General features: G+C 46.2%; 5 protein-coding genes across 5 annotated transcripts; 3 read left to right on the plus strand and 2 right to left on the minus strand.

Annotated features, from left to right (window-relative positions):
* Positions 1-35: 35 nt before the first annotated feature.
* On the plus strand, positions 36-1,475 carry AOL_s00215g208 (uncharacterized protein; the record flags this gene model as incomplete). The annotated part of the gene is made up of 4 exons (XM_011129410.1): positions 36-76; positions 151-326; positions 456-1,120; positions 1,188-1,475. 4 exons carry the CDS (start codon positions 36-38, stop codon positions 1,473-1,475), a joined length of 1,170 nt encoding a protein of 389 aa, XP_011127712.1.
* Positions 1,476-1,918: 443 nt separating this feature from the next.
* On the plus strand, positions 1,919-3,192 carry AOL_s00215g209 (uncharacterized protein; the record flags this gene model as incomplete). The annotated part of the gene is made up of 2 exons (XM_011129411.1): positions 1,919-2,363; positions 2,480-3,192. 2 exons carry the CDS (start codon positions 1,919-1,921, stop codon positions 3,190-3,192), a joined length of 1,158 nt encoding a protein of 385 aa, XP_011127713.1.
* A 991-nt stretch (positions 3,193-4,183) lies between these two features.
* AOL_s00215g210 (uncharacterized protein) lies at positions 4,184-6,689 on the minus strand (the record flags this gene model as incomplete). The annotated part of the gene is made up of 6 exons (XM_011129412.1): positions 4,184-4,424; positions 4,483-4,696; positions 4,757-5,971; positions 6,027-6,310; positions 6,370-6,485; positions 6,552-6,689. The coding sequence occupies 6 exons, from the start codon at positions 6,687-6,689 to the stop codon at positions 4,184-4,186; spliced, it is 2,208 nt and encodes a 735-aa protein (XP_011127714.1).
* A 1,413-nt stretch (positions 6,690-8,102) lies between these two features.
* On the minus strand, positions 8,103-10,534 carry AOL_s00215g211 (uncharacterized protein; the record flags this gene model as incomplete). Its single annotated transcript, XM_011129413.1, has 2 exons — positions 8,103-9,824; positions 9,920-10,534. The coding sequence occupies 2 exons, from the start codon at positions 10,532-10,534 to the stop codon at positions 8,103-8,105; spliced, it is 2,337 nt and encodes a 778-aa protein (XP_011127715.1).
* Positions 10,535-13,099: 2,565 nt separating this feature from the next.
* On the plus strand, positions 13,100-16,040 carry AOL_s00215g212 (uncharacterized protein; the record flags this gene model as incomplete). The annotated part of the gene is made up of 6 exons (XM_011129414.1): positions 13,100-13,661; positions 13,723-13,752; positions 13,822-13,846; positions 13,916-14,063; positions 14,128-15,853; positions 15,916-16,040. 6 exons carry the CDS (start codon positions 13,100-13,102, stop codon positions 16,038-16,040), a joined length of 2,616 nt encoding a protein of 871 aa, XP_011127716.1.
* Between the last annotated feature and the right edge of the window lie 515 nt (positions 16,041-16,555).

Consider the following 16,555-nt stretch of genomic DNA (forward strand, 5'->3'; position numbering starts at 1 on the left):
CTTTTGATTTCATTCCCCTTGCATCGTCCGTCAAGATGTCAGTTTCCAGTGATCCCCGTAACTTCTTCCAATCAGAGTAAGCTCCTATATTTAAATCCCCGGTAATGCCATTTTATATTGAATATGTATGAGACTAACCCGAGTGTGTAGCCAATCTCTCGAGAAAGCCGAGCGTCGAGCGCGTAAGAAGAAGGAACTCAAAGATAAAGGACAGCCCATAACCGTGCCTACCAAGATTCTGGCCTTGCAGCCTGATACCTCGTCGCCGGCACATGTTTATATTGCAGAAGCAGGGAATGTGGCGAGAAGACTGAATATTCAAGTCTGTAAGAAGGCGCTGCTGCTAGTAGTTACCGAGTTATATATTAAGGAAGTGAAAGCTAACAAATGATTTTTTTTCTTCTCTTTGATGAAGGATCCGAAAGAGTCTAATAGGATATACCGAGGACATACAGCGCCGGTTACATCATTGGCTCTAAGCCGTGATGGGTCGGTTTTGTATACCGGTTCATGGGATAAGAACATCCACGCCTTTTCCACGCAGGACAAGACGATTTTGAAAACCTTTAAGGGCCATAATGATTTCGTCAAAGCACTTGTTTTTACGGATATATTACCTTCGAAACCTATGTTAATATCCGCCAGTTCCGATGCATCAATAATCATCTGGAACCCGGAAACGGCAGAAAGGCTGCACGTTCTAAAGTCACATTCTAGGGGTGTCCAAGCCCTCACCATAGATCCTGTAGAATCTACGCCAGAGAGAGTTGTACTCTACAGCGCTGGTTCTAAACGGGAGATCAAGAAGTGGAGTATAACTACGACGAAGGTAACCGAGGAATGCGAGATTATTCAACACGAAACCGGTGTAAACAGTCTTCGATTCTTGGGTGAAGAAGGAGAAGAGGATTTGTGGACTGCGAGTTCAGATATGACTGTTAAGCGGTTTGAAAGGAGTGCCTTGGAAGGATTGAAGAAGGGCGAGGGTAGTGCTGGTGGAGTTGATCCAGATACAGAACTTTGGCATAAGGACTTTGTGAATGATGTAGCGATGGATGTTGGGGGCAGGTGGGTCATTACGGCTTGCAGTGATGAGGAAATCAGGGTTTGGGATGCTGGGGTGAGTATTCATTCTTTATACTAATTATTTATGGGATACTTGGCTAATGATAACTCAAATATACAAGACTAGTAAGCTGTATCACAAGTTTTCAGGACATTATGATGTGGTTACCGCGATCTCAGTGGTCGGGAATGACTTGATTAGCGTATCATTGGATGCAACGGTCAGGAAGTGGTCCCTAGAACCTGCAGATGTCAAGGCTGCTGTGGAAGAGGCCCACAGGAATGAAGAAGGTGCGATTGATGACGAGGAGATCGAGGGCGGGGCAATTGGGAGAAGTCGGTCGAATAGCATGTTGACCGCGGAAGAGGAAGCAGAACTTGCAGAGCTCATGGCTGAAGAAGATGATTGAGTGGATGATATGATATACTATCGACAGTATCTATATATTTAATATGACTGTTTATAACATGCGTCATGCATGATCATATATCATATGCCATGAAGTATTCTCGAGATCTCGAATGTGTACAAACCATGTATAAGTATAAGATTTGTACCCATGCAATGACCATGCACGAGCCATGTCCGGTCCGTCGAATGGAATCCCGGTAGATTGTAAGCGAGCAGAGCAGAGCAGAACAGAACAGTCAAATTCCAACAACGCCTTCAATCCAAACTTCCATTTAATTTCGTCATAACGTAAACCAATATAGATCCATATCCTCCCTTCATAAAGACATCCTCCGTTCGGTATCATCATCAAAGAAACATCTCCAACCCCTCATGTCACTTCAATAATACCCCGTCGAATCACCGAAACCATCTCAAATCCCCCCACTAGCAACTACCCAAATGCACTGTTTCAAACCTCGCCACTCCCTCGTTCTCTGCAGACCCTGCGCCTTTAGCACCTCCAGCATCCCCCAAGCATCGGCATTACGAATCGATACTCGCCAATCCGTCGATGTTTCTGTAGACACCTCGATTCATCACCCACTATCTGAAAATTCACAACAAGAACAGCAATCACCAGAAGTATGGTTCCCATATAACACATCCTCACTAGCGCCCTTACAGCCAGCGGCGTCGAGAAGTATAGTACACCCGGGGGTGGCGGTGGGGGAGAAGGTACTAGGGATATCATACCTACCGAAAAAGGACAACATATTCTCCGTTCTATCGACAAGGACGGTCAATGGGCTTACACCTTTCAATGGGTTACTGTTTTCATCTACGAATGCTGGGTCGGAGAAAGACAAAGACCCGGTTAGTGAAAGAACATTAAACCTAGGAAAGAGTATGTCACCCTTCTTTAAATCTACCAAAAAACATTCCAAAACCATGGGAAATAAAAAAAATTGAAACAAAATAAAAGCTGAAAGAGAGTCTAACAATGAATTTTAAACGCTCCAGCAATCGATATCCTCAAAGACCGCCTCCCAACCCTCCTCCAATCCCCTCTACCAAGCGAAATCCTCTCACCATCCATAGCCCTCCGGCTGTTCCCATCGACACATCCACACCTCCCATCCGTCAGCGGTAGAATGGCATACATAGCAGCTCTGTGGACATCACCAGTAGTATGGGGTCGAATACCAGGTATCAAAGTCCGTTTGGAAATCCTATCAATAAGGATGGTAAAAGGTGGCAATCCCATCGAGAACGAAGATGATGGACCGCAAAACGTAGCCGGGGAGCGAATGATCGTTAAATGGAGGGCTAGTGGCTCACCTAATGGGAACGGAAACGGAAACGGAAACGGAGATACACAACCTACTACGGCGTCGACTACATCTAATACAACACCATCTTCAAAATCCACGGAACCAAAGAAAGAAGATCCCCTCTCGGCCGTCGCCAATTCGCTTCCAAGATTCACACTGGCCGGTGACTTCTGCGGCTTGTTTATTTTTGAATTTGATGATAAGGGGAGGATAAAAACCCATATCATTGAAGACGTGGAAGAGGATAGAGATGAAGCAGTACAGCAACATTCAAAAGTTATTACACTTACAGAATGGTTGCTGAAAAAGGCAAAGAGCAGCTTGGAGGAGAAGCAGCAAGTACCTGGTCTAGCATTCGAGAGGATGTGGGACGGCGGTAGGCCGCATGGGACGGTCAGTTAGTTCGGGAATTACACACATATTCTCTAAAGTAACAAAAGAGTATAAGGTGGGAGGGTTCATCTCTGTATATATCAACTGGTTGATTTTGGATTTTTTTTTTTCGCGTTCCGGAGTTCACTGACGAAAATCAAAAAAGCGGTTACTCTTCTTACTCTCTTTCTTTCTTGTGTATATGTATATTCTAGCGACATTTCTACTGTATTTATTTGATATCCTCTCTGCGACACCTGTAGATAGTACCACCGGCAACGGACCAAAATCACACACCACTTCTTTATATATATATCTATACCCGGGTTCAGAGTTGTATCGATCTACTTTACTTCTCTCGGTCCTAGCTAGAAAAAGAAAGAGGACCCAAAAGCGTATATTATAATGGTTAAGATTATAACATTAGATGCAGCACTCCATTAGAGAAGTACACTTTATGAAAAGCAAGTAGCACCCGGTATCGATTAAATTATGGAACCAAAGAAATCATTATCAAGACCTTTTCCTATTTATGTTTTATGTAACGATAAAGCTAAGAGAGAAAGAAAACAACTTTGTAAACCGAAAAGGAAAAAGAGAAACAGGATAGATAATATCGACAGTGAAATTTTATAGACCACATAATTAGGAAAAGGAAAAAAGAGATAAAAGAAAAGGAGGAGAGGAACAGCTAAAAGGAGAAAGAAAAAAAAAACCCTTGCGATATGAGGTTAAGGGAAAAAGGAGAGGAGGCTTTGTGGACTTCTCAGTAGCAAATACGACAATAAGTACTACTCCACGGATTGATTGGCCTCGAGGCTAACATGTTTGTTTGGCAAAGTAAAAAACTTTTCTTTGGGGTTTCCCTTATGACTTTTTCCCCAGACCTATAAGACATTTTTATTTTTTTGAACAGACCCTCCGTATTACTGACATAAGGTCCCATCTTCTGAATATTCCACACCCTGGTCATAAATCAAGACTAGTCATAAATATATTCAGAATTCCAACCCCCTCCAATTTAACCGTATATTCTCCATCGGTCGAACCACTTCAAATAGGCGTAATCGGCTGCATCTCCAACCATGCCAAAGCAGATTGGGATGAAGTAGATATAAAGCCCGGTAACAATGGTATACGCGACACCGAAAGAGGCAAGTCGAGCGTTGGTAGGGAGCAGGTTGGTGAGCCAATCAAAGCAAAAGCCGAAGACAAGGATACCGAAGTAAAGGGCCGGGTAATAGTGGTGAACGTATGTAACACTAGGGTATTGTCAGCACAAAAAGTCCAATCTGATCTGTGATTTTATGAAGCACTTACCGAGCCATGATAACGAAGGGGATGAAGTGGAGGACCCATCCAATAGCTGGATACAAACCGGCTAACTTGATGTGATCGATTTGGTCCTGTGTAAGGTCTGGGAAACCTCTCTGGAATCTAACGAGGTAGGTAAGGATCATAAATCCGAGAACAAACAAACTGGCAAATGCGCCCCAATAGACGGCAGGATTGCCGAGCAAGAAGTATTTGACAACTATTGGTACCCGTTAGTTGTTGCTGCGCACTAGGCAAAAATTTTTTGGGGGGAACATACTGTGATTATCCCAACCGCACATCCTCAAACCGACGTGAAGGATTGGCCATTGCCATGGTTGAGAAGCTAGATCGTCCTGCTTATCTGGGTCGGGAACGAGGGCGTTGTTGGAGGTCATCATAGCAACGTTCAAGTGAACGAAGTCGTTCCAGAAGGGGCTCTTGAACGCATCCTTCTTGGCTGGTGGGAGCTTCTCGTTCCAGTGACTTTCAATGTTCCAGTGGGTGTATTGGTCTCGAGGGTTGTTCTCCTTGACACAAGAGGTTTCGATTTGTTTGAAACCCCACTGTGGGAGATTAACATTGCCGGCTCTAAGGTAGCAGTTGAGGACGGGGTGCTTAAGACGGAAGGCGGTGGTCAAAGTTCTGATTTTGCTGTAATCTCTAGATGCAGCATCCCTGACAACTTCGATTTTCCAGTGATCCTTCTCGTCTCCAACGGTGGTGTTGCCGTAGCAAGAAACTTCGTAATCGGCCTTGGTGACAGGGGCAGCAATGGTGTGGGAATGCAAGTTGCGACCGGTTTGGGCGTGAATGAGACGGATGACATCGTTGTTCTTGATGAATCTCAGATCCTCGCCGACCTCGTAGTCTTTCTGGCTGCGGTTGGGGTAGATGAACCAGTCATTATTGGCATCTTTGTGATGGTAACAAGTGATCTGTTGTTGCTGGGAGCCTTCTGGGTAAGTTTGGACGTGGGAATGAAGAAGACCACCACCATAACCCATGTTCTTGAGAGTAGCACGGGATCCGATAGCAACTTCGAGCGGGCTGTCATTGAAGTCGGTGCCCTTGAGATTGGCCTGGAACAAAGAGCTCATCTGGGCATCTCCAGGGCCGGAATTCTCCAAGATGATGAAGTGGATTTTGAAGCTGAGCATATAGACGCAGAATGGCAGAATAATCAAACCGAAGATGCGGCTGACCCAGTGGGCGGCGTAGGTTGTGACGGGCATCTTAGTATCAGCAAGCTTATTCCAGAGGTCCTCGGCAGTGTAGAGGCCAACGAGAGCAGTAACGAAGAGACCGACGAGCTTGACGCTGCTGACACAGCCGATTGAAAGACCAGAAAGGATGAGCCAAAGCCACCACTGCCCCGTGAACTCGCGGTTCCTAAGCGCGGTGAGACGGGCGTAGCAGAGCATGGTAGTGAAAGTGAAGAAGAGCAACATAGAATCGAGGAGGATGAAACGGCTGATGGTGGTGTACGAGTTTTCTAAATTGATGGAGTCAGTAAAAGCACCCGTAAACTATCAGAATACCCCACATACCGCAGAGAACCATCAGGGTAACAAGCCAGGTTGCATATCTGGAAAGCTTCAATTCTTTTGCGGTGTAGAAAGCAACGGGGACGCAGAGGGCACCAAAGGCAGCATTGAAGATTCTCATGAAAGTATAGTTGACTTCTTCGGGATATGTTTCGCCAGATTTGAATTCGAAGGAGCCATTGTAACCAGCCATGTAACCAGACAGACCCACCAACATCTTTCCGAGAGGTGGGTGGACATCGAAGTAGAACTCCCTCTTGAGGTAGTGAGAACCAAATTTACCAAAACTGTTGGAGGCGACGTCAGCCGGGGTATCATAAAACGGTATATCGTAGCTATCACGTACTGGGCTTCGTCCCATGTCACGATATTAGATAAGCCAATCTTCCATAATCTAGTGAAGATGGAGACGGCTGTAAATAATAAACAAACGAAGACATGTTCATATTCATCTATGAAACTCTGTATAGCAGCGCACATTAGTTATGACTGTGGCCAATTGGGAGTCGTGGGACAGATCGAGCGTACCTTCGCAGGCTTACCAGCCTGCTGCTTCTTCTTAGCATCGGTATCCGGACTTGTTGGAACGAGGGGAACCTGGCTTTCACCGGGCCCTCTCTTCTTGAGTTCGCCGTCGACCTGACCGGCGTACCCTGTTGTAGCCATGGCTGTTGTGCTGCCTTCTCAGGCGGGAGATGTGAAGCTGGTCCGTGGTCCCTTTTTGCTCAAACAGACTCGCGTCCGAGGTTAGCTTGGAAGGTACGGGTACATATACGTCATGCAAGAAAAGGATAAAAACGAAATACGAAGGATACACGTCAATTGAGAAAGCTTACCAATATTTTTGAGACGAGAATATTCCCGGACAGCGGGTGTATAGGGGGGAGGTAATCTATGGAAGAGACGGACACGGCGGACCTTGATGGTGATGATAATCGGAGTGAGTAGTGGTGGTGGTGCAGTGGTGGTCAGGACTTTAGATATTAAGATGGGGCTTGAACGGGCAATCTGTTCACTTCCCGCCAAATACAAACCAAACGAGGCCACACACACCCTTCGAAACCGCTCCCGGCCCTGGCGATGCGTCCAATCCACCCAGCAGCGTAAATTAATTTTAACAAGTACACAAGTTACAGTCGTACTAAGTGATAATTGGGGAGCCGACCCATGCCGGGGTCTTCCTTAACTCCTCGATATCTGTCCTTACGTATGCACATGCTAATTTGGTGGCATCGCTGTGGCGTAAAAAGGCGACGGTTTCGAGATTGCGGTGTCTCGCGATGCTATTCTTATATCCTTACTTTATATCACACCACGTTACTACATAGTACATTATACCTAGAATGTATTATTAAGTATGGGTATTTAACAGGCAATTCGATTCAAATGAACACCAGACTAGGATATAATAGTACTTGGAATCATTGGTAGTACCGTATCTCATATCCTATATAACATTATTTCTAGGGAATAGTGCAGTTCTGTGCAAGCGGATACTAATATATTTGAATTCACGGCCTGAGACTTCTGAGGCTGAAATCAAAATAATCAAGGTGCCATGTAACTATAACAAATGTGCAGAATTTTTGCTGCAAATAAAAAGGGAACAGCCTTCGGAGTAAAGTTAGTGCGCCCCTTTTACTAACTCAACAGACCGTGCAGCCCCTCCACAAGACGCAGCCTCTCGCGATAAGATACGCTTGGCAGGCCGAAGCTCTTCTAGAACGATGTTGTATATTTGGCTCTATTTTCAGCCAATCCCTGATCCAAATCCGACATAACCGGGTTTTTTCAATTGAAGGATTTTAAGGGACGTCTTTCCGACAGCCTAATGATCCAACAGATCGATCTAACATAAATATAACGCACCCAGTTAGATAACGTGCTTTTTAACTGACATTTTAATAATTAATCGCGATCGGGGGCACGAGTTTGTATTCAGTTGTGACACAAAACGGCTTCTGGAAAAAGTTGTTAATGTTAGATCCGAATGCAAGTATAACGCCGATTATATAAAAGGATGACACCAGAACCAACAGTCGCTAAGGGGGGAAACGCTAAATGAAAATGCAATGCAATCTATGACATAACACGCGCGATAAGATCGTGTTTTAGTCGCTCGAGTTCTTCCTCCACTTTTCGAAGTTTTTCTCGGGCCTCAAAATACCTTGCCCTCCAGTCAATCGAATCATCTAGTGGTGGTTCAATGTCATCATTTAACAGTAGATCCGATGTACTCCCTGGAAAGGATCCTGGGCTTGGATTGCCGGTTTCCATATCACTCAACAACATGTCAACCTCAAATTCGTCTGGGAGGCGCTGCTCCTCTTCAACAGCCTGCTGTGGCTTATCCGCCAGTGTCACCGAGGTTGATACTGATGCCACTACCGATCCAAGCTTGAGCTTCCAGGATATCTGGTACTTATCTTCTAGATTCACGTTTATGGGCGCTCTATTCTCTTGATCATTCGTCGCTGCGATCGTTTGTGGGGAGGTAGGACTATCGTCGGTATTGATGAGATCGTGCAAACTCTGTTCCTCAGGATCCGTAGCCCGATATCGCTCGAACAATGATATTTCTTTCCCTAGCCTCTCAACTTCAGATATCGGTGAATCTTTAGTGATGATAAGGTCGTGCATATCCAATGCATCTAGGCCGAGGAGCATTGACAGCGGACGCAAAGTAGTTCCAATCACCCTATCATTATTCTCTTGCATCACCCCATCGACCAGGGAATCGGCGAGTGATCTTGCAAGGCCAACGGTCATGTCGTCCTGCGGTGCTGTGAGCAGGTGAGTCGCGAGTTGTTCTTTAATCATTTCACCCCTTCCTAAAACGCTATATGGATCGAATGATATTTCTCTCTCAAGAAGTGGTGGGATTTCGACATTATGATCGTACGCGGGGTCTTCAAGCGGGTGGATGATCGGTGGTAGTATCGTTTGGTGAGCCTTGGAGCCGAATTGCAGTTGTTCGTCGATTGCAGTAGTTGTCGAGGAGAGTTCGGGTCCTAGAGGCACATTGATTCCTTGGTCGCTGAGTTGTACTTCCAAGCTCGCCGGACTCGCCGGAAAAGTAGTGTACAAAGTCTCTGCGGCGCCACGGTTCCCAGTCGGGCGGCCACGAGATTTCCCTCCCCTTGAGGTCCCGAAGGACGGCCAGGCTGACGAAACAGTCAGCCTATGATTCCGTCGGGCGCGCTTAAGGGTCGGGAACTGCTGAACCGGTACCGAGCGGATCCTTTCATGAGGTCCGCCGGGCCGGTGGCTTAGGTCAAACGGCTTTGGGGGAGTATGCCACCGAAGCGGCTGTCCACCAGGGACAACCGGATGCAAAGTGTCAAAGGGGTTAGAAAAGATCGAATGGAACAGGGGTTGCGAGTTGTGGATTCTTAGTTCCGGCCAAAGACGAGCATCTGGTTGGAGGGGATCAAGATCCCGGATTCTGTCTTCCTTCTGCAGGGAGCTGGAAACATGGCTCTCTTCGTAATTCAGCAGACTAGGTTCTTCTGGAGACAAGATATTAGGCAACGTCGCAGGAAGAAGCGGTTGTTTGTGTCTTTTTTCAGATATGCTCATATAGCTCGAGTCGATGGAATTTCTTTCTACTTTCCGTCTCCCTCGTTTAGGACGGTATTCTGGTAGGAGGGCTCGCAAGGCTAGATCTTCTTCTAGGGGAACGCCATCACGAACTTCGTCATCAAGCGTGGGAAGACTGAGTGGGATGTCCGTATAGTAACCGTGGGGGCGCCCCAGGCAATACTCGAAGAAAGCATCCACGTGCATGGCATGCATCCATCTCTTTGAATTCAACCAGAGTGGATCAAGTTAGTATGCTCCCAAGAACAGCTCAGACAGCAGAACATGCAATGGGGAGAAAGAAGGTATGTACGTACCTTTAATCTCACAGCGTACTGTTGGACCTTCTGGGTACTCTGGTCTTGCTTTCGTTCCACTCCAAGCTCCGTTACAAGCTGGATCCAGGTCTTGATATCTCCTTCCTCAAATCGTTTTATCAATTGGAAGAGCTTGAAAACCGAGAATGTTACACCATCACTCTTGGGTGGAGCCCTAAAGGACTTGCGTAGTTCAGCCGTATCACAGTTATCCGGAACAGCGGGATTGCAGCAGAGAATAAAATCCACGTAGCAATCGTGAATCTTGTCGTCGGTGACATCCCTCGTCGGCCAGCGTCTGATCACGGCAACTTCGACCGGCATATGTGTTGCGGCAGTTGTGTCATTTTGGACATCATCAACCAGGCCCGTAGCTTCCCTTGTGATCTCGGTGACAAGTTGTCTTCGGGTTTCATGGTCCTCTTCTTCATCATCGCTCGGAAAGGACAAACGTCGAATACTAGAAACCGGCGGGCCGAGAAAATGGCGGATGTTCGGTTCCGGATTGTCAAGATCTCGAATACTGACGGACGGGAAATTTAGAGAGCTGTCGAGCCGGTGCCTATGCATATGGTACGCCCCGTCATCGCCCGGTTGGGCATCTCGACTGCCCATTGCATTGATACCGCCGAAGGAAAAAAAAAAAAGAGGTTTTACTAGTTTGGGAGACTAGCTCCGGCATCTGCACGATGCTAATTAATCTCTGCGATTTCGAGGAATCCTAAGCTTTGCATAGCACAGAAAAAACCCCCGGTCCATATAGTAAGTACTATGTATGGCTCAGTAAATGAGAGTACTGCAGGCGCAGAGTGTGTCGGCCACGGGCCTTGCCGCAACAAACAGCCTACGCAGCTGCGGCCCTCCGGCGGGGACTCGTCAGGATCCAGATGACATCGGACAATCAGATAATCCGAGGCATCAAGACGTGATTGTCTGACCATTTATTATATCGACCAGCCGACATATATGGTACGTGCTCAGCTGCTTAAGTATGTTTTATTTTACCCTTTCATCGCAAACTGTGGTTTAAATCTGGCAAATCTGCATGTCATTGACATGTATGTACGGTGATAAAAACCGACGATACAGAGGTCAGTGCGGCGCGGAAAGTGCTTCCTCATGACAAAAGAAGAACAATCTTCCGTACAAAGTAGTTCTTTTTTTTACGATTTAGTGGAACTGCATTGAAACAAGCTCAAATTGAATTAGCCATCGGTAGGCTCGGATCTGGGATAATAGAGCTAGAGGCGAGCCAGGGCTGGAACTTGGTTGGAATGGTGGATATCCGTTCATCCGATATCATGTCTTGTGTTCGCTGACGGACCAAATTTGCCCACCGGACTACTGGAATTGGCTTTCTTTTTGCCTCTATCTTTCCCCGCGGGGAATGCCATTATTTATCTCGGACTTGAGATGAAATCTCATGATAATCAGGGCATTTTGATTCTGAAGTTTCGTGTTTTTTTATTGTAAAATTCCAGTAGCACTTCGGATTGAAGGCAAGATAAAAGAAAAAATAAAATAAAATAAAAATAAAAATAAGAATAAAAATTAAAAAATAAAAGCTGCATGCTACGTACTAGCTAATTAGAACGAATCTGTTTTATGACGTTGGTTGGTGAGACCCACTTGCCGCAGGCTTGGCCAATGTGTGTACTTACACCCACATACTTACTTACTTACTCACATACATTACATATCCCCCGTGAACCTTGCAGCACATGTACATACATACCTAATGTAAGTACATACGATCTTCATGTGAAAGAATTTAATGAGGGGCACGAGCTCGAGCACGAGTCGGGTCAAGTCGGTCGACAGTATAGTATAGTACAATACATGCAAGTAGCATAGTCTGCTTCCCCAGACTAAGCCTGTCTCTGTCTGGCCATGCGAACCCCACGTTTATCCGCAAACTTAAACCCTGTTCGAGCTTTCCCTTCGTCCGTCGGCCGTCACGTTGGACGACGCATACTATCATCAATATATCGCAATCTACCCTCGGAGCCTGGCCACTTGGAAGGAAATCAAGCTTTTCATACCAATAGCCACAATATAGTGGTCCTTAAGAGAGAGCTCGACTCGACCGTTACATCCAGGATCTGTACAATACCCGCCCTGACCAGTTGCATTCCAGAGCATTATTGGTAATCCAAAACGACGTCGTCGAGAGAGCTAGAGAGAACGAACGAAACCCTTCGATATCCTGTCCGTACGTAGTACACTGCGCTGCACTGCACTGCACTCACACTAACTGTTAGGTAACCATAGCACTGCGTAGCTGCACTGGTCTCACAGAATACTAACCAAGTACCTAGTCTACATCATTGCCCCACTTCGTATCTATCCCAGATAGGCAAATGCGACAGGTCATATCGGTGGTTGCAATTGTATTTACGTAGTAGTAGTACGGGGTCCTGTCAACGTTGACCAACTATCTGTCTGAAAGCAGCCCGCCAAACCTCACCAACGAACGAAGTTCCAACTTCTTACCCACATCGTTTCCCCACCTCTATTTCCCGCGGTTTCTTTCTTTTTCCTGATCCCTTAGATCTGTTGCATTTTTTATTTCTAAATCCCTCTATTCGAAGAACCTTACTTGCATATTCTAGCCAGTCAGGTCTCAGAAGCGCTGCATCACTTCCACCATCCATCTGCGCGGAAGGATTAGTCGCTTGACCAGGTCGTTTTTGCTCTTGTTGCGTAAGTGACATCCCCAGTTGAGCCAAATTCCCAGATATATCGATCATATGCTTTTTCTTGCCCTCGAACTCCTCTCCTCTGGGGTGGCCATACGGTGCAATACATAAGCTGGCTTCTCCATGGGGCCCCCAGACCCAGAAAGGGAGCCACTTCTTGCATCCTGTTGTTATCTCTCGACCCTTTTTTTTTTAGCTCGGAGACCTGGAGATATTCACATTTCGAAATATTTCCCTCGGTAATCATCTGCAAAAGTCACAGACGCTCGTCCGGGCCCTGGTCACTATTTCACCATGTTTCATTATAGAAAGTAATACTAGATTCCTCTATAATGGTGTTTGTAGTATACATATCCTTTTACCGATGCTTCGTTCCTGATTTTGTTTCCATCCGTCATGGCGTTTACCATTCTTCCTCATACCCGTTATACCCGTATCGAATTCATGATACTTAAAGACTTCCCTGCCCGGCGTGTTGGGCATGGCGTTCCTTCGATCACTGCTTTGTTGCATTCGTCCCTCTGCAACACACTCCGCAACACAGACCACCTCTACCTTGAATAGTGTAACAAGTCCTTCGACTTCTTCCACCGCTGCCTCAAGCACCGACCAGCTCGAGGATCTTCCTGTTGCGGCTCGCAAAGTTGAAACTCTTATAGGGCAGAAGGCTCACATTTCACAAATGCCTATTAGGTTGTTCAGTATGCCATCCATCGACGAAAAGTTGGCGAAGGATGCCGACCCTTCCGTCAAAGCTGATCCTGCTGCTCTCAAGGCCCTTCAACAGCAACAGCAAAAGACCGAAGAGGCCAACAAGAAGAAGATGACATTTTCGTACCAAGATAATCTGCCAAAGTTACCAATTCAGGATCTTGATAAGACTTTGCAGAATTACTTGGAGGTTGTCAGGCCCTTGCAGACGCATCGTGAGCACCAAAGGACCATCGCAGTTGTGAGGGAGTTCGCAAAGACCGTCGGGCCCGTTTTGCAGGACAAATTGCAGAAGTACTCTCTTTCGCAGACGAGTTATATTGAGCAGTTCTGTATGTCACTTCTCTTTCTTCTTTACTTTTATACTTGAGTGGTATGCTAACGTTTCTATAGGGTACGATTCGTATCTCAATTATGACAATCGTAAGTTGGTTATTAAATTACATCTATCGTGAAAATATTGGTCCGTTATATTAACATTGTTGCCACCAGCTGTCGTGCTTAACTTGAATCCATTGTGAGTACTATATACCTACTTATATATCATGTTGATTGATTTTCAGGATAATACTAATAAATATACCAGTTTCTTGCTTGCCGACGACCCAACTCCGGCACGTAACAACCAGATTACAAGAGCGGCCTCGCTAGTTGTCTCTTCGTTGGCTTTCATCAGAGCTTTGAGAAGAGAAGAACTCCCAGCAGACACAGTCAGAGGAACACCACTATGCATGGTGAGTAAAAACGGCTTTTCGAATTGTGATGATTCAAAGAAAGCTGATGGAAATATTTTTCTAGTACCAATTCACTCGCCTCTTCGGAGCCGCCCGAATCCCGACCGAGAATGGTTGCTTGATGCAGACCGACGAGAAAGCCAGACACGTTGTAGTGATGTGTCGATCGCAATTCTACTGGTTTGATGTTATGGATGACAACTCGGACTTGATTATGTCTGAAAAGGATCTTGTCCATAACCTCCAGGCTATCATGCACGATGCGATGGAAACTCCCATACAGGAAGCTGCCCGCTCAGCAGTTGGTGTTCTCAGCACTGAGAATCGTAGGGTCTGGGCAGGAATGCGAGACCATATTCTCAACCACGAGGACAATACCAACCGAGAGTGTCTTCAAATCGTCGACTCGGCTTTGTTCGTTCTTTGTTTGGACGATTCCTCGCCCGAATCCCTTGCCGAGATCTCGACCAACATGTTGTGCGGTAGCAGTGTTATCGAAAAGGGTGTTCAGGTCGGTACATGTACCAACCGATGGTATGACAAGTTACAAATCATTGTTTGCAAGAACGGTGCTGCGGGTATCAACTTCGAACATACCGGTGTCGACGGCCATACGGTGTTGAGATTTGTCAGCGATGTTTACACTGATACTATTCTTCGATTTGCAAAAACCATTCACGGCGGCTCGCCTTCCCTATGGGCCTCGGTGTCTCCCGACCCGGCAAAGCGTGACCCAGAGTCGTTCGGAAACGTTAGCACAACACCACATAAGCTGGAGTGGACTATGGTTCCCGAACTTTCCCTCGGATTGCGATTCGCAGAAACCAGATTGGCCGATTTGATCAACCAGAACGAGTTCCAAACACTCGAGTTCGAAGGGTACGGTTCCAACTACATCAAGACCATGGGATTCTCCCCAGACGCCTATGTCCAAATGGCCTTCCAAGCCTCTTACTACGCTCTTTACGGTCGGGTCGAGTGTACCTATGAGCCAGCGATGACCAAACAATTCTTACACGGCAGGACCGAGGCTATCCGAACTGTCAGCCAGGAAGTTGTCGACTTTGTCCGCACATTCTGTGAAGATGCGCCAGCCAAGGCTAAGATCGATGCACTGAAGGCTGCCTGCGAACGCCACGTCCAGAGAACGAGACAATGTTCTAAGGGCTTGGGACAGGATAGGCATTTGTATGCTCTATACTGTCTATGGCAACGAGGTATTCTCGATGAAGGATGTGCTTCTCCATCGGTTGATGGGTATGTCTCTGGTGAAGAACAGGAAGTACCTTTCGGATCCCCTGGTGGACAGTCGATGATATCCGAGATGTCTGCAACTGCTTCCACCGGTAGCGGTAGAGCAGTCGCCCGTGACATTCCAGCTATATTTGCGGATTCAGCATGGGACAAACTCAATACCACCATCATTTCCACATCCAACTGCGGTAACCCGGCTCTTAGGATGTTCGGTTTCGGACCTGTTTCTGCTGATGGATTTGGAATTGGGTACATCATCAAGGAGGACTCGATCTCGGTTTGTGTTAGCTCGAAGCACAGACAGACGAAGCGATTCGTGGATACCCTGCATAGTTACATGCAGGATGTGAGGTACCTGTTCAAGCAGTTGAACAGGAAGGTTGTCTCGCCATCTACTACGAAGGCGAGGGAGGCTGAGACTAGGCAAGCTGCTGCCCCGTTGAAGACCCCGAAGGGTAAGGAGATTATTACTAAGATGGCCAGCGGTACTTCCTCACCGTCTGAGAGTGATGGTGAGGGCGGGATGCTCGGCGGATGTAAGTTATCTTTTATCCTTTTACCTCGAAATGTGGGAGATTTATACTAACGGATTTGATAGACGGATACTTCGACGTCGGAAGCTTGAATAAGTTATTGTCTGAGAAGGAGGAGGAGGCGACGGCTGGACAGCAGGTTACAACTAGGCGTTCTATCGGTAGGAAATTACCATTGGCGGATTACTAAGATACCTATTTGTGTTTTTTGTTCTCTGTTTGAATTCGAATTCGAATATTCATCTGTGTATAGTTTATCACGGCTAGTTTTTTTTTATTTTATATTTCGGATACTTTGAGTTCGGTTGATTCCTTTTTGTCGTCGATTCTCTTTTTGTCTTCTTTCTGTCTTTCTTTTTTTCTTTTCTTTTGCAATTGGCGTACATATATTATGTCTTGAGCCCGAGCAAATGTCTTTAGTTGAGGAGGTTGAGTTGAATTTACTGGATTTAATTGATATGAAAAATGCAACGGTTGATATGTGTTGATCCCGTGTCAGCGTGATTTGTCAGAAGCGCAGATGGAAGCCCGCAGAATGTCGCACATACATAAGTACTTCACATGAGTTAGGTGACAGAGCAGGGTGCAGCGCAGGAGATACTTCGATCGATGTGCACTGCACTGCATAAATAACTCGGACATCCCATTTCTCCCATCCTTGAGACCTTCGATCTGTAAACCTAGATCTATTTATTATTATTATTA

Source organism: Orbilia oligospora (assembly GCF_000225545.1).
Source record: "Orbilia oligospora ATCC 24927 unplaced genomic scaffold scaffold00215, whole genome shotgun sequence".
In the NCBI taxonomy this organism is placed as follows: Eukaryota; Fungi; Ascomycota; class Orbiliomycetes; order Orbiliales; family Orbiliaceae; genus Orbilia; species Orbilia oligospora.